The 26,834-nt window shown below is 51.1% G+C and overlaps 1 protein-coding gene across 2 annotated transcripts in view; it reads left to right on the top strand.

Annotated features, from left to right (window-relative positions):
* The first annotated feature begins 805 nt into the window (after nucleotides 1-805).
* The window catches only part of TMEM181 (transmembrane protein 181), a 51,451-nt gene continuing 25,422 nt past the window's right edge, over nucleotides 806-26,834 (top strand). Inside the window, exons 1-4 of one of the 2 annotated variants that reach the window (XM_060114335.1) lie at nucleotides 806-861; nucleotides 11,374-11,477; nucleotides 24,050-24,105; nucleotides 25,861-25,951. In XM_060114335.1, coding sequence (XP_059970318.1) covers nucleotides 839-861; nucleotides 11,374-11,477; nucleotides 24,050-24,105; nucleotides 25,861-25,951 — 274 coding nt within the window. In that variant the 5' untranslated portion in view covers nucleotides 806-838. Of the gene's footprint in view, nucleotides 862-1,359; nucleotides 1,492-11,373; nucleotides 11,478-24,049; nucleotides 24,106-25,860; nucleotides 25,952-26,834 lie in introns of those variants that run through there. The other variant, XM_060114336.1, reaches the window with a different exon arrangement.

Raw genomic sequence — 26,834 nt, 5'->3', positions numbered from 1 at the left:
TTGGTCACAGACACCTCACAGCACCCATCCGCTTCCTTTCCCATCACAGTGATGACTGTGTAATTATTTGGTTAGTCTTCATTCGCTGGCTGTGTCCTCCACTAGAAGGCTAGTCCCAGGAGGACAGGGACTTGTCCATGTATTCACCTCGTGTTTCTAGAGCTGAGAGGCGTGCCCGGCCCACACTGAGAGCTCAATTAATGTTGGAAGAAAAATAACTGAGGATAAGTGTGATTGAAGTGATGCTGGGCCGCAGCTCAAGGGAGGACCAACTTCCTGGAGCAGTTACCAGGTGGCAGTTTGGGCCTCAAAGATGTCACCTCTTTTAAAGCCTGGAGTCATCGGAAAACAGCAAGGGCTCTGTGGGGATGTCTCAGGGAGGCGGGGTGGCTGGCACAGTCCTCAGAGCAGGCATTTCTATACCAGATAATCCTGCTTCAGTTGGGAGGTAAAAACGGGCTGCCTCTGGGCAAATGCCGCCAGCACATGTGTTTTCTTTCACGCTCAGAGTTTGAAATCTTTTTTGAATTAGTTTCGAACATTTTAGAATCGGAAGGATATCACACGAAAAGTCATGTTTGAAGTCAGGCGCCCTCAAGGCGCTGAGTGGCAGCTGCCCCTTTAGCCGCTGCTGCCCCCTGTCCCCAGAGCTACTGGCGTTTGTGTTCCCTGGTCTTGTCAGGAAGCACCCTCTCCTCCCCACTCCAGAGTGTGTGAAAAAAACTCGAGAACTAGTCTTCTGTCATTCCTAGGATTCGGGCTGCTGCTTTGCCCGGCCTCCACCCCACATCCTTCCTGAGGGACGGCGCTTGCACAGCGGACGGAAAATCTGCACGCTATGGCAGCTGTAATTCAGACAAGGTTTGCGGGAGGGGCTACGGGAAAGAGCTGGGAAGGCTCTCCTGTCGTCATCACTTGGGGGCGTCAGAGGTTTGCCCTGGCTTTTAACATCTTCGGGGTCACAAACCTCTTTGGGAATATGAAAACGTATAGATCCTTCCCCCCAGAAAATTGCAGACACCAAGGGGTCTTTCAGACAACGGCAGGGCATTCATGGACTCCCACGGCCTTTCTCACGCCCTGATGCAGGAGGGTGATTGAATCGACGTGCTGTCCCCTCGGCTAGGGACAAGGAGTGAGAGTCAGGTCCTTCATTCATTCTCCTGTGAACCCTAGTCTGACCCCCGCCCCCCGCTCCCCGCTCCCAGGGCGGCCTCGGCGCTCCCGGGGCGCAGGGGAGGTGGACGCGCCGCCGGGCCCCCGCCCGCGGCCTCAAAGCCTGGCCGGCGCCCCCTCCCCCGACCCCTCCCCCCCGCCGCGCGAGCCGCTTCCGCGCACGTGACCGCGGCCGAGCGTCGGGCTCTGACGAGTTGCAGGGAGCCGGCTGCTCCCGGCCCGCCGTCGCTCCGGCTCTGGCTGCGGCTGCGGCTGCCGCGGCTGCTGTGCCCCAAGCCCGCCCGGCGCCGAGAGCCGGGGCCCCGCGATGGAACCGTGAGTGCAGGCCCGGGCGGCGCGTGAGTGGGTGCGGGGCGGGGGTCCCCCGGGCGCCCGGGCCCGGACTTGGGGCTCCCGCGTCCCGCTCCCGGGAGCCCTGCCGCGGGGCCCCCCGCCCACGTGGAGCTCGGGGCGCAGCCGGGGCTTCGTGGGGGTGACTCGGTTCAGGGGCCCCTCCACGGGCCTGCCGGCCCGGCCGGAGTTAGCAGCGGAGACGGGGTCAGGGATCCGGGGCGGGCCTTGGCCCGAGCGCATCTCAGGAAGGCCCTGCGAGGCCAGCCCTGGCCCTGCTGGTTCCCGGAGAACCGGGTGACCCCCGTCCTTCCCCAGGGCAGCTCCAAGGAGATGGCTGAGGAGTGGCTGGTCCCTCCCGGAGCCCCCGCGCGGCCTCCCCGCTGGAAAGGTGGTGACCCCGTGCCCCGGGCAGTGGCCCTGTTCCTCACGTCTTACGCCTGGGCGCCCTACTGCGTTTTGTGTTGGAGCCCAGCGCCAGGTGGAGAGAGGCGCTCTCCGTTGGCGTTTTGGTGATCTTGCCGCGCTGGGAGCCCGCTGCAGTCTCTTTAGATCGGGGGATACCGAGGTTTATGAGGTTTACAATATGCTGACTTCGGACCTATTGTTTCCGTGAAGTTCAGGGGTTTTAATGAGGAAAAACCCGTCCAGGGCCCCATGGACGCCATCCCTAAAGCTTGCTTTTGATGCAGCAGAGTCACCTGGGTGCCCCTCAGGGGACATGCGGAAGAGGAGGAGAGAATTAAAAAGAAGTTTAACACCTGAGTTCCAGATGTGGCGAGAGGGCTGCCCGGAGGCTCTGCAGCGTGGAGCAGGCCGGGCGGGCAGGTTCCCACAACTGAAGGCGGCCCTAAGACGGGACTGTGTGAGTTTCTCTGTGCATTTGAGGTTTTAGAGGTTTGCAGTGGACCCCTGCTGACTGCTCTGACTGGGGACATAAGAGACTCTGAGCGTGTTGCCTGAAGGCAAACACGTGTGGTGGAAGAAAGGTTTTTCCTCCTGCTTCTGTAGAAGTTTCTGACTTGATCACTTTAGCACAGCATAAGAAAGCGGACTTGCACAGAATGTCAGTCCCAGATGGGTGTTTTAGGGTCTTTCTTTTAATTAAACCCTAGACGGAGATAGGCTAGCAGTACTCCCTCCGTCCCGCTCCGGGGCGCCGTTCGTGTGGTATATGTGAAGAGCACCGCTGGGAATACTGCGTGAAATGGTGACCTTGTGGCGGAGTGACAATGTAGCATGTTTAGGAGGTCCTCGCATACCGAGTCTCCTTGGGCCCGCGCTGCACGGCAGCCGGGGTGGCGTGATCTCCCCAGGACGTGGAGAGGCAGAGAGTTTGAAGCCGTGTGGGTGGTAGCTGACTGCAGTCCGTGTCTCCTGCGGGAGTCCTGTGCTCTGTTACTTGACAGCCAAGTAGACCAGGCTGAGCCAGTAACTAACGGAGGAGCTGTAAAACCACAGTTTGAATGAAGGGCTTGAGTGGAGTCTTCGAGTTGCTCCCCCCGCGGAGGGTAGGCCATGCGGATGCTCTCCTGTTGAGCAAGGGGCCAGGGGTGCGCTCATCTGCAGGTCAGCCAGCCACCATCGTCCAGCGCTCAGAACGGCATGGACCTGCAAATCACAGAAAAGTCTTTGGCAGCCAATAAACATCCTACCAAAACAAACAAAAAAAGCCTGAAAATCTGAAGTGTGTACGGGAATTCAGCGCCTGGTAGGGTCAAAGTGCTCTTGTTGGCAGATGTGACAAGGAGTCCATGGCGACAAAGGTGAGAAGTGACAGGAGCGGGAAGAGAAGCCAGGAGAAGGAGCGGGCTGGGGGAGATTGGAAGAGAATAGAGGGGCCTGCAGGAGCACGCCTAGGGGCCGGGGGATTCACACAGGCCTTTTGCACTGACCTCCCTGTTCAGCTGCAGCCCAGCCTATTCTTTTCAAGAGGGCAGGAGAGATTGCCACCAAAACCAGTCGGAAAAAAAGAGTTCCCAGTTTTAAAACTTTATGCTTAAGTTTCCTGCAAACTCCATTCCTTTTCTGATGATGCCAGGGAAGCAAGAGACGCTGAGAGTTCCTGGGGTGGTGGTGGGGGGGGAGGATGGGGCAGGTCGTGTCTCAATCAGTTGCTAAATGTGACTAACAGGAACACCTGTTTGAGCTGTTCCTGCCTGGGCCCTGCGTGGCCGAGATTTCTCAGGTTCATTTGTTTCTTTGCTCCTAACTAGCATTTCTCTGCAAACTTGATTCAGGTTGCCTCTTGTGTGTGTCTTGATTGGTATTTACAGCCAGTTTTTAAAGAGTGTGTTTTACATGTCTCCTTCATCCTGGGTGCATTTAAGTGCAGAAATGTGTTATTTAGACTTCTTTTGTGCAGCAGCGAAGGGGTGACACCAGCAAGCACAGTGGAGTCCTGCTGTGGTCGCTGTGGCCCAGGCCTTCTGCGTGTCCTGGTGCTTGGGCAGGCAGCAGACCTGGGGCAGAATCCTGTTCCTGCAGCCAGAGAGTTGTTCAGGATCGCGTCCCTTCGGATAATTTTTTTTCTGAGCCAGAAGGATCTCTAAAGCTAATGAAAGATGACCTGGCGTTGACCGTGTACCAGGTACTGTTGCGGCACTTCACGTACGTCATTTCACGTAAGCCTCATAAACACCCTTCCCGTGAAGAAGCTTCTCTTATCCCAGTGTTACAGATGAGAGAACAGGGGTGCAGAGAAGTCAAGTGCGTTTCTCCAGGTCATGGCTAGTAAGTCACAGAGGATGGAAGCCCGGGAGTGGGCTCTAGGGCCCCCAGTCTTGAGGGCGATATACTCCCCTGCCTCAGTAACAGCTGTGGCCCTGAGTGTTCGCCAGGCTCCCTTGTCAGAACTCGCTTCATTATCACAGCAGCCCTCGGCGGTGGGGTCCCTCAGTTTCCTGAATTTTACAGTTCAGGAACCAGAGGCCCTGGGAGGCGACGTTGTTCCCCCCAGGTCACCCTGCTGGTCAGTGGTGCAGGGGCCTTCCAGCTCAGGGAGTCGGCCTCCAGAGCCCAAGTTCCTAACCACAGGGCCACGCTGCCCAGCATGTGGCCGGCTTCTTGGTTCTGTTTGCAGTGGGAAGGGTAATCGATGACCTGACCAACGCGCTCCTGGCTGTGAGTCACTGGGCTTGCGGCCTGGCAAGGATACACGTGAATTCGTGGTTCCTTGAGGAGCTTAGAGCATCGTTCATTAAAATACTTTTTGAGGTCGTTGGGCCTTGAATGTTTGTATAATGGCTTTTTTGAATAACTAAAGATAATTTTTCTGTGATATATTCAAGTTGGTTGATTGAAATTTCAGAATTCCTCTTCTGTTCTTCTTCTCAGAGTTTCTCCCTCTCAAACCCCACTAAATGGTGGGTTATTTAAAAAGGAAAGTTTGGTGAGGGGGCCAAAGAGTGAGGGAGTGGTGGGCCTCGTTTCCACCCCTGACCCTGTGGATTCAAATCCCACCTCTGTCTCCTGCTGACCGGGACCTCAGCAGGTGTATACTTTCCCCAGCCTCTATTTTCCCATATATAAAATGGGCTGATGATACCTGCCTCACAGGGAAGCACCTGGCTGGGTACCAAGTAGGTGCATAGGGAACACTGACTCCTCCTGCCCTTTCCTGCAGTTGGTTGGGTTCTGAACCAGAGGAGGGGACATTTTACACAGTGAATCATCAGGGATGTCGGTTGGATGAAAACTGAGATTAAAAAAGGGGGGCAGGGGAAAAGCACAACCATTACTATTAATAACTGACATGATTGAGTTCTTCCTCTGTGCTTACTACACTGTTCTAAGTGTTTCATTTTTCGTCTGTGCTCCCACTGGTCCTGTGGGTGTCATTCTGCCTGTCTTTGGTTTGCAGACGAGGATGCCGACATCCTGAGAAGTTACCTGGTTGCCCAGGGAAGTGGGGGAGCCAGGATTTGAACCCAGACTTAGGGGCACCAGGCCAGTGCTCTGGGCCCCGGGAGACAAATGATTTTTATACAGATTATGAGAAAAATAAAATCCTAACTAAAACTTGAGAACAGACTGAGAGATCAAAAATCCCTTTCCACTGCCCAGACTCTAATTTTTTAATTCTAAAGTGGGAAATCTGGGTATGAGGTGAGCAAACAGCAAAATTTGTAATCCCGAAACAGTTTCAGTCTTACCTGCCTGCTGTACCGTGACTTGATGAGCTGAGACAAAATATGTAATTCTGTGGTGTCGTAAAGATGTGTCAAAATTGGACAAGATCCATGATGGCATTTTTCTGGGAAAGAAGTCTTCAGATTTCAAAAAAAAAAACAACAACAAAAAACGCAATGTGATTCTGAGACCCCTGCAGCTCCCGGTGCTGTTTTCTGCAGCCGGTCGCCCCGGGGGCTCCGTCAAAGGCAGAGGTTGTGGTGCTGGTGTCCTCCCATCCTGCTCTCCGCGTCGCTTAGAGACGCACCTCGAGGCGTTTTCTCGCCTTCTCTGCTCACCGAGTTCTGTCCATTTCATGGTCATTCTGCTCCAGGCCCATAAAGAGGCTCATCGAGTACTCACCTCTCCTGCAGTTTCTTTCTAGTGCTGCTTTATTAACTCCTGTGAGACCTGCGTGGGAGGGAGAGGTGCTGAGTGGGAAAAGGAGTGTTGGCTGTGGCCTGTCGGGAGTGCTCGATGGCCCTAATGGGGACACGGGCTTTCCCGCTGGCCAGCGAAGGAAGGGGCGTCTGACCAAGGGTGTGACCTCAGTGGGAGGTCAGGGGTCTGGTTTTCGATGCGTCACACTTGAGATGCCTACCAGATATCCAAGTGGAGCTGTCAAGTAGGCTTTTCATGTAAGTCCAGAGTCTGGCTGGGCTGTGGCTGGGCTGAGATACGAATGTGGAATTGCCCGCATGTGCATTGTCTCTAAAGCCTGAAACAGGATGAGGTCATCTGGGGAGTGGGAGTAGAGAAGAGAGGCCTAGAGCAGCGTCATGCCAAGGAGCCCCAGTAAGGTGAAGATGGTGCTCACCTGTGCAGAGCCCTACAGAATAAGTTTTCCAGCCATTCTCTCATGGGAATTGAAGTCTCCAAAGATTCACCTTCTTTGGAAGCCGTCTCTTGGAAGTGGTTATGAATATGCATCATGGAGGGAAGGCAGGGCTTACAGTGATTTGGATTAGAGCTGCAATTTTGGGCGTTGGCTTTCCAAGAAATGTGTTTTTAGTTTCTCTAGGAAATATGTCTGTGATATTGTAAGTTACCCATGAAAATTGAGATTAATTTAGCAGGAACCTAAAGAGTACAAGCTGGTGCCAAGGCGACAATCTGTTCCATTGCATTTGAAAGGTCTTCCAAGGGCATGGGGGCTCCAAAGAGACCAGAATTTTCAAGTGTGTGTTTTAGATGCCTGAGTGTGGAAAGATCCATGGACCTGGAGAGGAAGACTGATGTATGGGACCCATCAAGAGAAAAAAAAGAGAGACACTGATCATGAGCTGGCAGGGTTTTGTAGGAAGTCTTCCTGCCGTGGTTACCTAGGTAGAAGATTGCGTCGGCAGCTGTGCTTGACCTGGCCAGGTTGCATGGGGAAATGGGGAGCCCTTTCCCTGCTCCGTAGCATCTCACCACCAATTTGAGGGAACGACATGAACGCTTTGGAGAAAACTAACAAAAGTTGAGTCGAATAGATGTTTTCTGAATGCACACCATGTGTCTGTCTGGTGTCCATGTGGGTAGATTGATGCTTTATTTTCAGGCACTCAGCTATGTAGTGCAGGCCACACATGTTGTAGTGGTTTAAAGGCCTGGGCAGCCATGAGAGGTGGAGAAGCGAGGGAAAGCTTCATGGAGAAGGTGGGACACACAGGTGAGCCATGAATGCTGGTAGTCTGGACTCAGGCTTGACCACGGTGGGAAGTTTTATAGAAGTTAAGCCCTAAGCCCTGGAGTCTGACGCTTGTGTTTGAGTGCAGCCTCTGCTTTGAGATCTAGGGCAGGTCACCTACCTTGCTGAGCCTGAGCTTTCTCATCTGTGAGATGGGGCTGTTAGTAGTCCCTACCTAAGGCAGCTGTGGTGGCTAAGGAGGTAGTGATTCTCGCAGGGTACATGCAGGACGGTGGGAATTTAGGGGCGGATTTGGGGGCCTCGAAGGCCATAGGAAGGCATTTGCACTCAGTCGAGTCGCTCTCTGTGTCGGGGCAGCATGTTAACAGTGCCGTAATACCCGCACGGGAAGGCGCAGCTGGAAGGCTGCCGCAGGGGCCGAGTGGGAGGTGATGAGGGCCTGGACCACGGGACTGGTGTGCTGGGGGTGCACAGAAGAGAGGCGTCACCTCTTCCGGGCTGGCTGTGTGGGATGAATGAGAGACGGACGTCGGAGGTGGTGGCTCCAGGGTTTCCGGAGGTGGGGATGGAGAAAGGCGAGAGGCCGGAAATGGGCAGTGGAAGCAGGTTTTTCGTTTCTGTTATTTTGTTTTTTAATGGGTTCAGTCTTAAACCTATTGACCGTGACGGGATGTAGGACTCCTAAGGGAAAGTGTCTTGGGAGCCACGAGGTTTGAGGGGGGTCGGGGCAGGCAGGACGCTGGGGATGGTCCTGGAGGCGGAAGGACCGTTAACGAGGAAGCAGGAGGTCCACGGGTGTTGGAGGGCCCGCGTGGGGTCCTGACTCTGGGCTGGAGAGTTCCCAGAAGGGGGTGGGCGGCTGTAGAGGAGGAGATGAGGGTGGCTCGGGGCCCGCTGGGTGCTCGGCCGCGTCTGTTTTCCGCGTCGCAGTCTGGCTTCTGCAGAGGCGCTCCTCCGGCCGGCGGCCCGATCACAGGGCGGCGTGACGGCTGTCTGCCCACGGGGACACGCCCGGCTGTGGGCTGCTTTACGTTGGCCGGGCTGTTCAGCAGGCAGGGGGCATGGGCATCAGGCAGAGGAGCTGCCGGGTGCCGCGTCGGGGCAGGAAGCCGGAGACGGCGAGGGGCCGGGCGAAGCCCGCGGGGGCGGCCCGGGCTACTCTCCGTGACTCTCCGCCGCCGCGGCTTCTCCAGACGTCACGACGGCGCCCGGGCGTTCCGTGGACTGTGGTCAGCCGTGTGGGCCTGTGGTTCGTCGGGAATCAGGTGCGGTCCCCGAGGTGCCGGCGGCCTCTGGGTTCTCAGCGAACTGCGTCAGAGCTTTCGGTGACGCGTCGTGAGCAGGCCGGTGGAGACGGAGGCGTCGCCGGCTGGGTCCTGCAGTCTGGGCGCCGGCCCCCGCCCGGGACACCGGGGCTGCAGCGTCCCCCCGGCGTGAGGCTGCCTGAGGTGGTGTCCTGTCGCTCGGGAGACGGGGACAGAGGGGAACGAGGCCCGTTGCCCACCCTGTCCCCAGCAAGCCCTGATCAGCGGGGCTGCTTGTGCGGTGACATCTGCTCACGCGGGGGCTCGTTTTGCTGCCTCCGTGTCTTCTTTTGTCCAGCTGGGTGAGGCTCGATTGCCGAGGCAGGAACGTATCTCATAAATTGGATTGAAGTGGACGTTTTAAGGAAGGGGAAACGACAGACCTTTATTGAGTTCCCGAGGAGAAAACTGGAAAAATATCCTGCGTGGTCCGTGTGCTGCGGGCGTTTGGCCTTGTGCCGTCGTCTTTCTGAAGCCTCTTTCTTCAGCGCTCCTTCTCACCTGCTGAGTAGCTGGGCTTTTATAGTAAATCATTGGTAATGCGTTTTGTTGGTAATGTTTTAAAAATCAAATTTTAGATGTAACTTTTCTTATTCTGTTTTCCTCTGCTTCCAAAAGCCCTCTGTTCTGTGCTTCCACCTCTGCTGGGGAGCTCTTGGTGCCCCTCAGAGCCCCAGGGTCACCCCGAGAGCAGCCCGGCGGAGGGGGGGCCGTGAATGACTGTGTAATTTTTTAAAAACGACTTTCGATTTACAGGAGAGTGGCAAAGACAGCACCGAGTGTTTCTGCGCACCCTTCACGGGGCTTCCCCTCGTGTCGGTGTCCAGAACCCGTGGCACGTTTGTCAGCGCTCAGGTCGGCATCGGGGCAGTGCTGTTCGCACCTGACCGTGTTTGCACGTCCCCAGCATCTAGTACGTTTAGCTTCATGCACTGTTGCTCCACGTGGAGATGCGCAGCTACGGAGGAAGTCTTCCCTCTGCAGGGTGTGCTGAGGCCTCTCATGGGAGGGGGAGGAGGGGACAGGGAAACGACACAGGAGCCCTTCCTCGTGCCAGCCCTGCACCCCACCCAGCTTCCACAGAGGCCCTCGTGGGGTGGGGGGGGCGGGGTCTGCTCGCTTCCGTCCTGCTTCCAAGAGCCTCCTTCCGGCAGCGCCGGGACCGCCAAGGGCAGAGCTGTGGCATCTTGGGCAAGAGTCCTGCCGTCTCTAGACCTCGGGCTCCCCGTGTGCAAATCCAAGGAGCCAGACTTCCACCCAGACGCGATTTCTGGCTCTAATAGTGTAAGGCTTTCGGGCCTCTTAGGATCTTTAGGGTCCAAAATCTGAGTTGGGATCAGGCCACTTAATTCACGAGCTCTCACTCCCCACGCACAGCGGGGTCATTGGTGGTCCAGCCTTCAGACCTGAGTCCCAGAGGGAAAGACACTGGTTCCTTTATTTCTTCGCTGGTCCCGTCACCCAGTGAAGCACGGGGATGCGGATCTGAAAGTTCACTCACCGGGGCCTGGCAGGAAAGCGCTGACTCAGTGTCAGCAAAGCCACGTCAGAGAGACTTAGGGCCACCTTTGCCCTGAGATGCCGCCCAGCTGGTTTCCAGCTCGGGACTGGCTGCCTTGGTGTAAGGGAGAGGGTGTGTGTGTGCACACGGCCGTGAACTTGATACCGCAAGAGCAAACAGCCTTCCCTCCCCTTTCCGGTTCAGAGGCCTATTCTCCCCCTCCCGGTGGGGGGCTGTTGTCACCTTCCCGAGCGGCAGGCACGAGAAACTCCTCCTGCCCGCTCAGCTCCCCAGACCAGGAAGCGCTGGGCACGGAAGAGGAGGTCAGGAGCAAAGCAAGACAGAACACCCCCCTGGCTCTCATCTCTCGGGGTTCTGGGTCTCCTCGGCGGGCTACAGGTGGGGGGCCGGCCTCCCCTTTGTCTCGGGGGAATCGGAGCTGGGCCTGCGCCTGCGTTCCAGCCTGTCTGGGGCTGCTTGTAGGGGCAGCGTTGAGGACCTGCTGCTCTCCAGCGTTTTATGTCTGTCCTTGACAGACCTCCCTTCTGTTTCCCGGCTCCTGGTATAGGGAGTTCTAAAAGACAAGTGAGACCTACCCCACCACCATTTTCTTCTGACCAAAGAAGGAAGTAGGGATGAATAGGAGGGAGCCGATGCTAGGGTGTTAGGACGCATCCTCTGCATTGCTTTCATATCGGTGTCACTCGCAGAAAACCGCGGCAGCTTGCTGAGTTGCATCAAAAGCAGACCCCAAGTGAAGGCCAGGCTGAGCTTCACCACGACGGGTGAGGCCAGTGACGGGGGGAGCCCTGGCCAGGAAACACAAAGCTGGGGGCTGGCGGGAAGATCGGCTAGGACATACGATTCCGGGGCGCCTGGAACCCCCAGTCTGGGCTTGACTGTGGCCTCTGCGTGTGAGGAGTTAGGGTCCTCCCTGCGCCTGGACTCTGCTCTAGCTGCTGAAAACAGGGGTGTGGAGGGGTTCAGCCCCACTCTGGGGCCTGGCGAACATGCCCTGAGTGGGCTTTGAAGCGCCTTCTCCTGCCACGAGGGTGGGGTTTGCCTGGCCCCCTGCGGCACGGGGTGCCAGGCCCAGAACATACCAGAATGGCCCCCACCCCAGCAGTGGTCACTGAGGTTATTTAGGTGGTTTCGTCAGCCGAGTCACCTGGTTTGAGAATAGGTCCTCTTCTGAGGCGAGGGCTCGCAGGTGGGGTGGCCCTCGCCCCGCCGCCCCTCACCCCGGCTTCTCCCCGCAGGCTGGCGCCCATGCGGCTGTACACGCTCTCCAAGCGCCACTTCGTCCTCGTGTTCGTCGTCTTCTTCGTCTGTTTCGGCCTGACCGTCTTCGTGGGGATCAGAGGTGAGCAGCAGTTTTCCATTTGTTTCTTTAATTGAAGTGAAGTTGATGTACAATGTTGTGTTAGTTTCCACTGTACAGCAAAGTTTTTCAGTTATACCTATTATATATTCTTTTTCATATTCTTCTCCATTATGGTTTATTACAGGATACTGAATATAGTTCCCTGTGCTGTACAGTAGGACTTCGTTGTTTATCCATTTTATATGTAATAGTTTGCATCTGCTAATCCCAAACTCCCAATCCAACCCTCTCACGCTTCCTCTCCACCTTGGCAACCACAAGTCTGTTCTCTGTCTGCGACTGTTTCTGTTTTGTAAGTAAGTTCATTTGTGTTATATGTTAGATTCCACATATAAGTGATAGCATATGGTCGTTGTCTTTCTCTTTCTGACTTCATTTAGTATGATAAGCTCTAGGTCCATCCATGTAGCTGCAAATGGCATTATTTCATTCTTTTTTATGGCTGAGTAGTAGTATTCCATTGTATGTATGTATCTTCTTTATCTTCTTTTATCTTCTTTATCCATTCATCTGTCATTGGACATTTAGGTTGTTTCCATGTCCTGGCTATTGTAAATAGTGCTGCTATGAACATAGGGGTGCATATATCTTTTTGAATTATAGTGTTGTCCGGATATAAGCATATAGGAGTGGGATTGCTGGATCATAGGACAACTCTATTTTTAGTTTTTGAGCAACCTCCGTACTGTTCTCCATAGTGGCTACACCAATTTACATTCCCACCAACAGTGTAGGTTCCCTTTTCTCCACACCCTCTCCAGCATTTGTTATTCGTAGATTTTTTAAATGATGGCCATTCTGACTGGTGTGAAGTGGTACATCACTGTAGTTTTATTTGTTTGTTTGTTTGTATTTTATAAATTTATTTATTTATTTTTGGCTGTGTTGGGTCTTCGTTTCTGTGCGAGGGCTTTCTCTAGTTGCGGCGAGCGGGGGCCACTCTTCATCGCGGTGCGTGGGCCTCTCACTGTCGCGGCCTCTCTTGTTGTGGAGCACAGGCTCCAGACGCGCAGGCTCAGCTCAGTAGTTGTGGTTCATGGGCCTAGTTGCTCCGTGGTATGTGGAATCTTCCCAGACCAGGGCTCGAACCCGTGTCCCCTGCATTGGCAGGCAGATTCTCAACCACTGTGCCACCAGGGAAGCCCCACATCACTGTAGTTTTGATGTTCATTTCTCTAATAATTAGCAATGTTGAGCATCTTTTCATGTGCCTATTGGCCATCTCTATGTCTTCTTTAGAGAAATGTCTATGTAAGTCTTGTGCCCATTTATTGATGGTTTTTTTTGTTGTTGTTATTGAGTTGTATGAACTGTTTGTATATTTTGGAAATTAAGACCTTGTCAATCACATCATTTGCAAATATTTTCTCCTAGTTCATAGGTTGTCTTTTCATTTTGTTTATGGTTTCCTTTGCTGTGCAAAAGCTTGTAAGTTTAATCAGGTCCCATTTGTTTATTTTTTATTTTATTTCTATTGCCTAGGGAGACTGACCTAAGAAAACATTGCTACAATTTACGTCAGAGAATGTTTTGCCTATATTCTCTTCTAGGAGTTTTATGGTGTCATGTCTTATATTTAAGTCTTTAAGGCATTTTGAATTTATTTTTGTGTATGGTTTGAGGGTATGTTCTAACTTTATTGATTTACATGCAGCTGTCCAACTTTCCCAGCACCACTTGCTGAATAGACTGTCTTTTCTCCATTGTATGTACTTGCCTCCCTTGTCAAAGATCAATTGACCATAGGTGTATGGGTTTATTTTTGGGATCTTTATTCTGTCCCATTGATCCATATGTCTGTTTTTGTGCCAATACCGTGCTATTTTGATTACTGTAGCTTTATAGTATTGTCTGATGTCTGGGAGGGTTATGCCACCAGCTTTCTTCTTTTTCCTCAGGATTGCTTTGGCAATTCTGGGTCTTTTATGGTTCCATGTAAATGTTAGGATTATTTGTCCTAGTTCTGTGAAAAATGTTATGGGTAATTTGATAGGGATAGCATTAAATCAGTGGATTGCTTTGAGTAGTATGGCCATGTTAACAATATTAATTCTCCTAATCCAAGAACATGGGATATTTTTCCAATTCTTTAAATCATCTTCAGTTTCCTTTATCAGTGTTTATAGCTCTCAGGGTACAAGTCTTTTACCTCCTTGGTCAGGTTTATTCCTGAGTATTTTTTAATTAATTAATTAATTAATTTTTATTTTATTTTTGGCTACATTGGGTCTTCGTTGCTGCATGTGGGCTTTCTCTAGTTGTGGTGAGCAAGGGCTACTCTTCGTTGTGGTGTGCGGGCTTCTCATTGGGATGGCTTCTCTTGTTGTGGAGCCTGGGCTCTAGGCGTGTGGACTTCAGTAGTTGTGGCACGCGGGCTCAGTAGTTGTGGCTCGAGGGTTCTAGAGTGCAGGTTCTGTAGTTGTGGTGCATGGGCTTAGTTGCTCCACAGCATGTCGGATCTTCCTGGAGCAGGGATCAAACCCGTGTCCCCTGCATTGGCAGGCGGATTCTTAACCACTGTGCCACCAGGGAAATCCTGTATTTTATTTTTTTGATGTGATTTTAAAAGGGATTTTTTTTTTTTACTTTCTCTTCTGATATTTTATTGTCAGTGTAAATAAATGCAACCAATTTCTGTATGTTAATCTTGTATCCTGCTACCTTGCTGAATTCGTTTATCAGTTCTAATAGTTTTTGCATGGATTCTTTGGGGTTTTCTATAAATAGCATTATGTCATCTGCATATAATGACAGTTTTACCTCTTCCCTTCCAATTTGGATACGCTTTATTTCTTTTTCTTGTCCAGTTGCTGTGGCTAGGACTTCCAGTACTCTGTTGAATAGAGGTGGTGAGTGTGTGCCTCCTTGTCTTGCTCCAGATTTTAGCGGGAAGGCTTTCAGCTTTTCACTGTTGAGTATTATGTTGGCTGTGGGTTTGTCATAAATAACTTTTATTATGTTGAGACAGGTTCCCTCTTTACCCACTTTGATAAGAGTTTTTTTTCATGAATGGATGTTGAATTTTATCAAATGCTTTTTCTGCATCTGTTGAGATGATCGTGTGGTTTTCGTCTTTTGTTGCTGTGCAGTATCACATTGATTGATTTGTGTATGTTGAGCCATCCTTGTTACCCTGGGATGAATCTCACTTGGTCATAGTGTATGATCTTTTTTATATGTTGTTGGATTTGGTTTGCTAATATTTTGTTGAGAATTTTTGCATCTATATTCATCAAAGATATTGGCCTGTAATTTTCTTTTTTGGTGGTGTCTTTGTCCGGTTTTGGTATCAGGGTGCTGGTGTCTTCATAGAATGACTTTGGGACTGTTCCCTGAGGCGAGGCAGTTTTTGACCATCTTATCGTTTATGGTTACCTTGGTGCAGTGCCATTCAGCCCGGCCCAGCTGTACCCACTTGCTCTCACCTCCTAACGGCCCCATCATGGAGGGTGGCACACGGAGGGGTGACCCTGGTCCTGCCCTGCAGAGCAGCCAGGGCCTACACTCAGCTTGGCAGCGCCAGGCGGCCTTGACCAGGTACCTTGTGTTGGAAGAGTCTGTTGGGTTCCAGGCCCCGCCTGGGTGCTGGGGAATCCAGAACGTGCTGGCTGATTGGGGAGCTGGGCCATATAAATGGTTCCAGTGCAGCAGATTCTGGGGAGGGAGGGAGATAGCGGTGAACATGGGCGGGGAAGGCCACTGAGGAGCAGGGAGGCTGCTGTGCCGACAGCCAGAGCAGGAGGGAGCCTGCAGGTGCAGTTTGAGGGGAAGAGCCACCCATCACCATCTGAGCTTCGAAAATTCCTCTGAAAGCACCCAGTCCAGCCCCCTTTCACACAGATGGGAAACGGAGAACCAAAGTCAGGTTTCCAGAAACCCAGGTCTCTTCAGTCCAGGGGTAGGAGATCAGGAGCCTGCTTAGGCTGTTCCTCCTGCCCTCCTAAATACCCTTTTCAGTGAGGGCAGTTTATTTAACATTAACGCGTGAAAGACACTTGGGCTTAACCTATCCCAGAGGCAGTTGTGCCTCAAAAGGCTGGTTTCTTTTTTTTTTTTTTTTTTTAGTTTGTTTTTTTTTGGCCATGCCGTGCGGCATGTGGGATCCTAGTTCCCCGACCAGGGATCGAACCCGTGCCCACTGCAGTGGAAGCGCGGAGTCTCAACCCCTGGACCGCCAGGGAAGTCCCAAAAGGCTGGTTTCTTGACCTGAACTGAAGCTTAGGTAGTGAATGGGCTGAGGAAGCTGGGGGAGAGGGTGGTTATTTAGGTGCCATTTGTCTCCTGCTGATGAAGATGAGGATGGTGACAACAGCAGCTGTGTCCAGCCTCTTCTTTTTCTCCCGTGAATTCACCAAGGAATCCCAATTACATGAGTCACAGCACCAGACACCTCGGTTATCTTACTTGATTTTCACAACTGTCCGTCAAGATTGGTAGGGGAGGCGTTAGTATTCTCCTGGGTCTCCAGTCTCACAGCACTTCAGCCCACTCTTGTTTCCTTAAGCACCAACATCCATGATTCTATGAAACCTTCTCCACTCTTGCAGAAATGAAAAGTGTTGCACCAAGGCTGAGATGAAAAAGAGCACGTCAGGATTTCCATCTCCGTTTCCTTCTGTAGAGTACTAGCGTTAGCAGGTTCTCCAGAGAAACAGACCAGTATGTATATATGGAACAGAACCGGATCTGTTTATATAGATCCAGGTATATAGTTTTATTGTAAGGAATTGGCTCACGTGATTCTGGACACTGAGAAGTCCCCAGATCTGCATTCAGCAAGCTGGAGACCCAGGATTGCCAGTGGTGTAAGTTCCGTTCTGAGCCCAAGTCCATCCAAACGCAGAAGACTGATGTCCCAGCTTGAAGACAATCAGGGAAGGAGAGCAAATTCTTCCTCGCTCACTCAGCCTTTTGGCTGTATTCAGGCCTTCAGTGAATTGGCTGAGGCCTACCCACGCTGGGGAGGGAAGCCCGCTTTACTCAGCTACCCATTCAAATGTTCATCTCATCCAGAAACCTTCAGTGCACAATTAGAATAATGTTCAACCAGATATCTGGGCACATAAACCTCACAGATCCACCCCCTGTCAACTTGGCATCCATGCACGTCTCCTTAAACCATACCTGATCTCCAAATAGAGACAATAACAAGGTCATTGTTCCTTCTGACGTGATAACAACTACTCTGCATATAACCCAGAACTCACAGCCCCTTTCGCAGGAGAGCAGGTAGGGTCCTTGAGTGATGTTTACTCTTCTTCGTATCCGGTAACTTAAATACTGTGATATAAAGTCAATAATACAGCTTCTGTTACTTGATAAGGGAATAAGAGAGGGAAGAAAACAAAGGTATTTGCTTAGTGTATGTATTTATGCACACAAACATACTCATGACAAAGTAAGGAGGAAATATTCATGACAGTTAAAGTCCTTGTGCCTGTAACTAGTCAGGTGGTCATAGCTGCTATTTGTAACTACCTTATTCCATGACCTGTTCCACATTTCATTTGCCTTCAGCAAGCACCTCCACTGGTCGTGGTCCTTTACCTGGCGGGATGACCCAAACCTTCACTCCTGAAGAGTCTGGGCCGTTAGTGTTCCTGCCTGAATTGTGTTGTTGTAGTTCTCCATTGACCTTAATCCCAGGGCCTGGTAATACTGAGAGATGCCCTAAGCGGTCTCCTTAGATGTACTCCTCCCTGCCTCCAGTGTGGAGTAGGGGTCAGGGTCAGTCACCCTGGCCCACGCAGGAACCCCCTCCTTTGCCTGTCGACTCCGAGCCATGAGGAGCTCACGGTAGCCGGGTGGCGGTGTTAATTCCAGTGCAGTGTCTCCAGGTGGAAGCATTCCTCCCTGTGGAACTCAGACCTCTAGGCCAGCAGAGCGTCGGGCTGTGGGAACAGCAAGCACACATTTTGCTAGTGGGTCGCCTGGGATAATAGTGGTGCCGTGCCCATTTCCACCCCTGGATTCCTGGACCTGTGTATACCGCCTATGGGAGAATTGGCTCCACGTAATTGGACACCAAATCCATACCCAGAGTGTCTGTTGCAGTCAGGACACTTCCTTCCACGATGGAAGTGGTCCAGTGTGATCAGCCTGCCGCCAGGTCGCTGGCTGATGGCTGTGGGAAAGGGTGTGATGCCGGGCTCAGTGCTGATCTCTGCTGCTGGCAGGTTGGGCACTTGGCGGTGGCCGTAGCCAGGTCGGCCTTGGAGCGTGACGTCCACGTTGCCCAGCCCATGTATCACCTCCATCCCTGCCGCCGTGGCCCCTTTGTTCACGAGCCCATTAGGCGATGACGGGTGGATACCGATCCACAGAATGGATCATTATCTCCACGTGATAATTAGGATCCTCTTCTGCTGAGGTCACCCTGTGGTGAGGTCACCCTTTGGCGAGCATTCACATGGGACACAAACATCTTCACCTTTTTTGCCCATTCATAGAGGTCTAGCCACATACTTCTTCCCCAGATTTCTTTGTCACCAGTTTGCCAATCACGTTCCTTCGGAGTATCTGACCATCCAGCAAACCAGTGGCTACAGCCCAAGAACCGGTAAACAGCTGCACATCAGGCCATTTCTCCTTCCGAGCAACGTGAGCAGCCAGGTGCTCCAGGTTCTGCCCACTGCGGGGATTTCCGTCACCTTGTCCTTCAGGGGTGTCCACAGAGGGGCTGTGGCTCTGCAGCTGTCCACTGGGGGGCGGCGTCCGCACATCGGGCAGAGCCCAGGCCCCGTCTTCTCTTCTCCGGCCGCTCATCGCGGGGAGCTCCCCGTGGGGCCGTAGGTGTGGGCTGGGAGGAGAAGGCAGTGTCGCGGGAGTGGGGGCCGCGGCATTTGGCCACTTCCTCGTGTGACTTGAGCCTTCCAAGGGCCTGCTCGGGCGGATCACGTATGTAGCGCTTCCATTCGATGGTGGGGTGCTGCTGTGCACGCCCGGCTTTATGGCTGATGGGTCAGGTAACACCCAGGTCCTGATGGGCAGCTCAGGTCACATGGTGACTTTTTGGTCCGTGGTTAAGCGTTCAGTCTGTGTCAGGCCAAGAGCTGTTTCTCAGAAGGAGAGTGGTTGTCTGTGGAGGACGGCAGGGCTTCGCTCCGAAACCCTCAGGGCGTGCGCCGAGATTCATCCACCAGAGGCTCCAAACAGCCTCCCTTTCTGCCGCTGGTGCTTCAGGCACCACTGGACCTGCCGGATCACGTGACCCGAGCGGAGAACAGCTCCCATGGTGACCTGACCCGTGAGGAGCCTCCTCTTGTTCTGGGCCCCACTCAAAACCGGCAGCTTTTCGGGTCACCAGGTAGATAGGCCAGAGTGTCACACCCAGAGTAGGAGCACGTTGCCTCCAAAATCCAAAAGGGGCGCACTAGGCGTTGTATCTCCGTTTTGGTTGTAGGAGGGACCAGATACATCAACTTATCTCTCATCTCAGAAGGGATCTCTCGACATGGCTCTCACCACTGGACCCCTAGCAATTTCACTGAGGTAGAAGGCACATGCATCTTAATTGGATTTATTTCCCACCCTCTGACTCCAAATGTTTTACCAGTAAGTGCAGAGTAGCTGCTACTTGTTGCTCAGTAGGTCCAGTCAGCATGATCTCATCAATGTAATGGGCCAGTGTGATGGCGTGTGGAAGGGAAAGATGATGGAGGTCTCCGTGAGCTAAATCGTGACATGGGGCTGGAGAGTTGATACAGCTTGAGGTAGCGCAGCGAAGGAGTAGTGCTGGCCTTGACAGTGGGAAGCAAACTGCTTCTGGTGGGCCTTACTGTCAGAGATGGAGAGAGGGGCGCTTGCCTGACCAGTAGCTGCATCTCAGGCACCAGAGGATGTGTGGATTTGCTCAAGCAGTGGATCCCCATCTGGTACAGCAGCCTCAACTGGAATCACCACCTGGTTAAGCTTCTGCACAGGCCAAATAGGTGAGTTGAATGGGGATGTGGTGGGCATCTTTCAAGCCCTTGATGGGAGCACTAATGTCTGCGATCCCTCCAGGAATGCGATATTGTCTTGGTTTCGTATCTTCATAGGTAGAGGCAGTTCTAGTGCTTTCCCCACCACAACAGCCTTCAGTCCACAAGTCGGGGAACCAGTGTGGTGGGCTGACAGCTGCTGAGTATTTCGATTCAAATTATGCACTCTGGGGGCTCCCCTGGTGGCGCAGTGGTGGAGAGTCCGCCTGCCGATGCAGGGGACGCGGGTTCGTGCCCGGTCCGGGAGGATCCCACATGCCGCGGAGCGGCTGGGCCCGTGAGCCACGGCCACTGAGCCTGCACGTCCGAGCCTGTGCTCCGCAACGGGAGAGGCCACAGCAGTGAGAGGCCCGCGTACCGCAAAAAAAAATAAAAAATTATGCATCCTGGAACTGGGGAATTAACCATAGGATGGGTTTGGGGACCTACTGCGCCCATTGTGACACATACCTGAGCTACAACCCCACTGATCATCTGGGCTCCATAGGTCCCTGCTATGGTAGACCACAGTGATGTTTCGGATCTCCTGAAATTAGTGTCAGTTCAGAGCCAGTGTCCAGTAGTTCCGTAAACGTCTGATCTTTTTCCCTTGATGCATTTGTCCTGGTAAAAGGCTATAGGTTTCTTTGGGCTAATGATTAACAGTATAAATGCTCGGCAGTGTACTGGGGTTCTTTCTTAAGGGGACCCAATCTTCCCTTTTTTCAAGGACCTTTGGGTCTGTAAACTGGCTCAAATCTGGAAACTACTGATGAGTTGTCATTCTCTGTTTTTATGATACAGGTTAGGCTGTTGTTCACTTGATCTAGAACTTTCCTGCTTATGCAGATCAAGTAATGATTTGGTAGGCTTCCTGTGTCTTTCACTTCTAGGGACCCCATGAGCAGCTAGCTAACGCCGTAGGTCTGCAGGGACTGGTCTCTTCTGACCGCTGCTGTGCCTCTGCAGCCTGTTACGTGAGCTCACTCGCCTCATCTTACACGGCCCCGCCACTGCTGGGATCCACTTATTCCCACTGCATGCTGTTTTCCCGACTCGGGGACCACAGTTGCCATGGTAAGGCCTGGCCTGCAGAGAGGGCAGTCATAGAGCTCTTTAAGGATGCTCGGGTCTCCCCGCACAACTTTATTTCTCACAGCAGTGGTGGAAGGTGTGTCTTCTGGAATCTCCCAGTAGGTCTTAAACGACAGAGCCACCCTAGCAATGCAGCTCCCTAAGCCTCTGGTTCCCCTCCTCTGCATTACACCTGGGCAGGTGCAGCATTTCTAATTCACTCACCGGGAACCACCTTTTGGTCCACGTTTTAGCCAACCACCCAATCAGACTGTTAGAGTCCTTTCCGACTACCTGAGCTACAACTTTCCATGCAGAATCTCTTTTTAGTGAGCCCACATCTGTAAGTTTGGCCTGAGACAACTTTATGTTCCTTCCACCATTATCCCATACGTGTTCCCTGGGCTTCTGTCTGTATAAATCAGAAGACTCGGGCTTCCCTGGTGGTGCAGTGGTTGAGAGTCTGCCTGCTGATGCAGGGGACATGGGTTCGTGCCCCGGTCCGGGAGGATCCCACATGCCGCGGGGCGGCTGGGCCCGTGAGCCATGGCCGCTGAGCCTGCATGTCCAGAGCCTGTGCTCCACAATGGGAGAGGCCACAACAGTGAGAGGCCCGCATACCACAGGAGAAAAAAAAAAAATCAGAAGACTCCAGTAGTTCTTTTGGAGTGTAGCACATGTCCTCATGGGTCACGTGCCTCACCACTGGGCCTGCTGGGATGTGAGTCTAGTTATAGATCTAGAGGTGAAGAGGGGTGGGGGGCGGGTCCTGAGGAGGATCAGCATCGTCCTGCACGGCAGCTGCCATTACTGATTCCTTAGGCGATGCAGGGCTAATCCCACAGAAGGAGGTGGGAAGGCCACTTCCACCGGGAATGGGGAGAACTTCCACCGGGAAAGGACTCGTGAGAATTTAGCAGCTCAGTGTCCCCAGCTTCGTCAGGATCTTCCTGCACGTCCCCGGAACAGGATCCCATTCTCTCCCAGTCAGTGCAGTCACTTTAGCATCAAGACACCCTGTGAGGCTGGGAGTTCAGTGGTGTAATTCCACTAGTTGCTGGATGAGATTCCGGTTTGATTTTCAGCACTCTCAGCGCTGTGGCCACAGGAAATAAGGGTCTCCTCCAGGGCACACATAGACGCTTTCAGGTCGTGGGTGTGGCACTTGAGCTGGGAATGCAAATCCCTGAGCTCATCCTTTTCTTTCACCACTTTGTCCAGTGACCTTAGGAGCAACCAGCAAGCCTCATTATGTTTGTTAGTTTTCCAAGAATGTTCTACGGTATCGTGAAGAGAGTCACTTACCTCCTTGCTTCTCATAATAAATGGTTGATTAGGAGCATCTAAAGGGAATATTTTGCCTGTGTTCATGAACTATCAGTGCCCTCTTTACTACTGAACATACAGTCATTAGCATCTTTAATCAGGTCAGAGAACCAATTCCAGAAAGCCCAGAACCAGCACAGAATACTCACCCTTGACATGCGGTTCCTCTAGAACCACTCTTGGTACCAAAATCTGTGTTAGTCTGGGTTCTCCAGAGAAACTGAACCGATAGGAGATACAGAGAGAGAGATGGCGGGGGTGGGGGGTGGATGAGAGAGAGAGATTTTATTATAAAGTGTCTCACATGATTATGGAGGCCGAGAAGCGGCACGGTTTGCAGTCGGCAAGCTGGAGCCCCAGGAAAGCCGATGGTGTAAGCGTTCCTGCGTGTGAAGACAGGTGAAGACTCATGTACCAGCTTGAAGACCGAGAGCCCCGAGGAAGAGAGCGAATTCTCCCTTACTCAGCCTTGTGCTCTGTTCAGGCCTTCGGTGATTTGGATGAGGCCCACCCACATTGGGAGGAAGTGTGCTTTACTTAGTCTACTGATTCAAGAGGTGGTCTCGTCCAGCAACACCCTCACAGACGCACCCAGCGTGATGTGTAGCCAGTTACCTGGGCACCGTGTGGCCCCGTCGAGGAGACACACAAGGCCTCTGCTCCTGGTTACTTTCCATAGTAAAAGGTTATTAGGAGTTCAGAGTTCAGAGCGCCCAAGGGACCACTGGGTCAGTCACCTCGTTTTGCAGATGAGGAAATGAGGTCCAGAAAGCCTGTTCGCTGAGACTCGAGCCTAGACTTATCCTGACTCCCAGTTCTTAGTTCTTCCTGAGAAGCCAGGCTGCCTTACTTCCTGGGACAGGAGTGCACTCCGATTGTGAATCCGTTGGAAATAAGCCTTTCTGGGACTTCCCTGGTGGCGCAGTGGTTAAGAATCCACCTGCCAATGCAGGGGACATGGGTTCGAGCCCCGGTCCGGGAAGTTGCCACATGCCGCAGAGCAACTAAGCCCGTGCGCCACAACTACTGAGCCTGTGCTCTAGAGCCCACGAACCACAACTACTGAGCCTGCGCTCTAGAGCCCGCGAGCCACAACTACTGAGCCTGCGTGCCACAACTACTGAAGCCCACGCACCTAGAGCCCGTGCTCCACAGCAACAGAAGCCACCGCAATGAGAAGCCCACATACCGCAGTGAGGAGTAGCCCCCTCTCGCTGAAACTAGAGAAAGCCCGCGCGCAGCAACGAAGACCCAACGCAGCCAAAAATAAATGAATAAATAAATAAATATTTTAAAAAAAAGAAGTAAGCCTCTCTGTGGGTGCACGCCTCCTTCCTACGCAGAGACATCTCTGCTCAGCCTGCAAGAATGTGCCCCAGAGACATGCTCCTGCACTGGTTCAGGTTTGTACTCAGGTATCTCCTCCTCCAAGTGGAGGGTGGTTGGCAACAGGCTGGGCGAGGCCACGGAGGCAGCCGGAACACTGGCCTCTCAAGCTGCAAGTGTTTGCTTCAGGACAAACCCAGTTGTAAATGAAATCAGGTTCACAGTGTTTCCTTTGACTACTTCTTTTAAGGCCAAAGCTCTGAAATATTACAGTGTAAGATTCTATGAAGCGTGTTTATGTTATTTTGGGAAAAGCCTTGAGTATATTGTTAGTATATATACTTTTTAAAAAATATTCTCAACTTAATAATTTGGAAGATTGGATTAATTGGATGAATGGATAAATGTGTCTTAATTTTTTTAGCAGAAATCTTTCTACAAAATATATAGTGTCTGTGTCATTAATGCTTTCTTGAATCCAAGCCCTCCAGAGAGAGCCTTCCCAGAGAGCAAGGGAGGGGGTCTGCACACACAGAGCCCCATGGACATAGTGTGCGTTGCATGGGGTCATGTTGTGTTCACTTGCGTTGGGCAGTCAGCACGTGCAACAGAGTGGGTACTGTGTGCCTGTGTTCCTATGTTTGTATGTTTTACACGTATATGTGTGTGAGTTTATGTATGTGTGTGTGTATATATATATGTGTATATATATATATATATATATATATATAAAACCTTTAAAGATAGACCAGGAAAAAGACTACCTCTGTATAATATATGAATCTTTCTTGGCATTTGAAAAAAATCAACATTAATTATCAATATAGTTATAACCTGCTTTTTTCTTTCCCTGTTACACTTTAGGACCCAAAGTGATCCAGACTTCTGTAGCTAATTTTTCACTAAATAACAGCAAAGAGGTAAGACTGGGTCTAAGGGTCACTAAGAAATGGTCCTGCTTAAAGGGTCATTAAGGTCAAACCCATCCCCCTTGCCCGGCAGCTTGCTTCTTGGGCAACACACATTTCTCACTCTACCGTCAGCTGCTGGCCTCTGGGTCCTTGTTTGCTACAAGTACCTTTGCTGCTGTAATAGTTCCCTCAGTGCTGAGAAAGGATGGTGATGTTACCTCTTAGGGAAGAGCAGTTCATTCCCAAAGGCTGGTGAAGTCCTCCTGATTCCTCCTGTGCGCAAGACTTATTAGGTTATAAATTCTAACGATGCTCACTTAGGTTTCTGCCTCTTTTTTAATTATATTTGCCTACGTTAAGAAGTGGTCTTTTTGTCAGGTTTCTAAAGGTAACGGTTTTTTTCTAATGATTGTTTGGTATTTCTTGCATGAACTCAGTTTAAATGAAAAATCCTGTTTCTTTTCTTTTTTAAAAAATAAAATGTGTCTTGATTCTTCACCATCTTTAGAGAAAAACAGAGGTCCTTCCAATTGGAAAATTTTGGTTTTCTTTAATAAATGCTAACTTTTGTGAGAGCCCAAACAACTAAGCCTTTTCTTTTTCTGATATCGAAGTATCTTCATCTATAAACTGAAAGCAGTCATCCCACATTCTCACTGCCTTGTAAGGTGTGCGCTTAAATCTGATTATTTGACCCAGTACCTCCCCCCACCCCGCCCCCGTCTTCGTTCTCCCAGGTCCCTGCTAGGTTTCCACCGCCAATTCTCAAAAAAGCAAAAGGAGAAAAATGTCTGAAAACTTACCTTTTGGGCCCTTGTTTGGCCTATCATCCCTTTTTTTTTTTTTTTTTTTGGCATTTCTTTATTTTCCTTAACTCTCAGATTGAGGATCTGTTTGAAGAGGTGCTGCCATAGGGTTTCCTGACCATAGTTTGGTCTTTTAAAATTTCCATCTCAGGAGGTAAGTCCTTTTTTGACACTGAAAATAGCAGCCGTCCCCCGGAACTGACTCGCTTCCAAAAGATGGTCCTCACTTCTGAAAGGTTATAGATCATCCTCCAGTTGGTTTCATTGTTTTGGTGGATTTGGGGCAAGTCTCCGGGCACAGGGAGTTTCACTGAGGTCTGCCAGAAGCATTAAAACACAAAAACTACCCATTTACGTTCAAATAATGCTTGTCTTTGGAGCTAGGATCGGGCTCCTCAGGCAACTTCTTCTGTGTCACTTGCTGTTAGGCACCAGTATTGTGTTTTTCAGCAGACACTGCAGAAACGTCACTGACAGTGTGGTCCCCCTCTAATTTTTCTCTCTAGGGCCATTAAAGCTGAAAATGACAGATATCAGTGACATGTCTGGCATATTGTTACTAAAAAAAAATGATTCTTGTGAATATGAAAATATTTGTTGGTGTCCTTTATTATCTTATTATATGTATCATCTTATGCACTTTAATTCTTTTCTCCAAGATGGCCTTTTCTTGGTATTTAAGTAGGTATATTGTCCCAAGGCTATAGGTAGTGGAGACTGCCCGCTTTAGAAGTTTTCATGAGAGACAAGTGAATTGCAGCAGAAAGTTAGTCCTTTATTTTTTTGAAAGGCAGAATTTTACTTATATTGACTAAAGGAAAACTACATGTTTCTGTTTCAGAGCTAACACTCCAACCTTTTTCGTAAATGTAGATTTTGTATGTTAAGGTGAGACATTGGGTAGACTCACCTGAAGAGATCACATGGATTTTTAAACTTTTTTTTCTTTTTGCCTCAGCTAAAGCCAGTTCAAATACTTTCAAACCCGCTGTCTACATATAATCAGCAACTATGGCTGACATGTGTTGTCGAGTTGGAGCATTCAAAAGGTATGAAGCCTGACATTTTAGAATGACTTTTATTTGTACAGAGCACCGTATTTGAAAGGTTTAAAGAGCTTTAAAATCTTTCAACAAGTGCTCAAAGATGGATTATAACGTGGTGATTATTCTTTTCAATACCAGCAAGTTGGGAGCCCCTTACATGTCCTCCAAGGAGAGTCATGTTGCAGCGCTCGGGGAGTACCCGTCACGGCTCAGGGAGCTCCCGTCAGCCCTCAGGGATACCGGACATCCTCCGGGATACCGGTCATCCTCCGGGATACCGGTGAAGCCTAGCTCCGTGGCTGCACAGTGTGGGTGCTGCAGCAGCAGCCTTTTCCAGTGGGCTTCTGGGAGAGAATTAAGTCCTGGTGTCCTAAGGCAATGGTTCTGTCCCTCAGGGACAGTTGACAGTGTCTGGAGACCTTGTGACATGGTTGTCACAACTGGGGAGCAGGGAGTGCTGTCAGTATCCAGTGGGTGGAGGCCAGGGATGCTGCTACACATGCTACAGTGACAGGACAGATTCCTCACAGTAAAGAAGTATCTGACCGCAAAATAGCCATGGTGCTGAGGCTGAGAACCCCTGCCCAGAGCACTGACAGTTGATAATGACCTTGCTCTATCCACCTAGGGCGACCCTGTCAGGCACCCTCCCTGAGAACCGAGAAGATGCTCCACATCGTTTTCTATATACTGTGATTTAGAGGAAGCACTTCGGTTGAAAGAATTAGAAAAGATAACCCAACGACTGCAGTAAATTAAGTGAAAAAAAATGCATATTACAAAAAAATTAACCTCTTTTTGTAACATTTTAAAAAGCATAAATAAATTTGATATCAGTATATATTTGTGTGTCTAGAAAACAGTCTGGAAGGATGGACACAAACAT

Source organism: Mesoplodon densirostris, chromosome 12, assembly GCF_025265405.1.
Source record: "Mesoplodon densirostris isolate mMesDen1 chromosome 12, mMesDen1 primary haplotype, whole genome shotgun sequence".
Classification (NCBI taxonomy): domain Eukaryota; kingdom Metazoa; phylum Chordata; class Mammalia; order Artiodactyla; family Ziphiidae; genus Mesoplodon; species Mesoplodon densirostris.
Note: the sequence above shows the minus strand (reverse complement) of the source record. Positions and strands in the feature narration are given on the sequence as shown.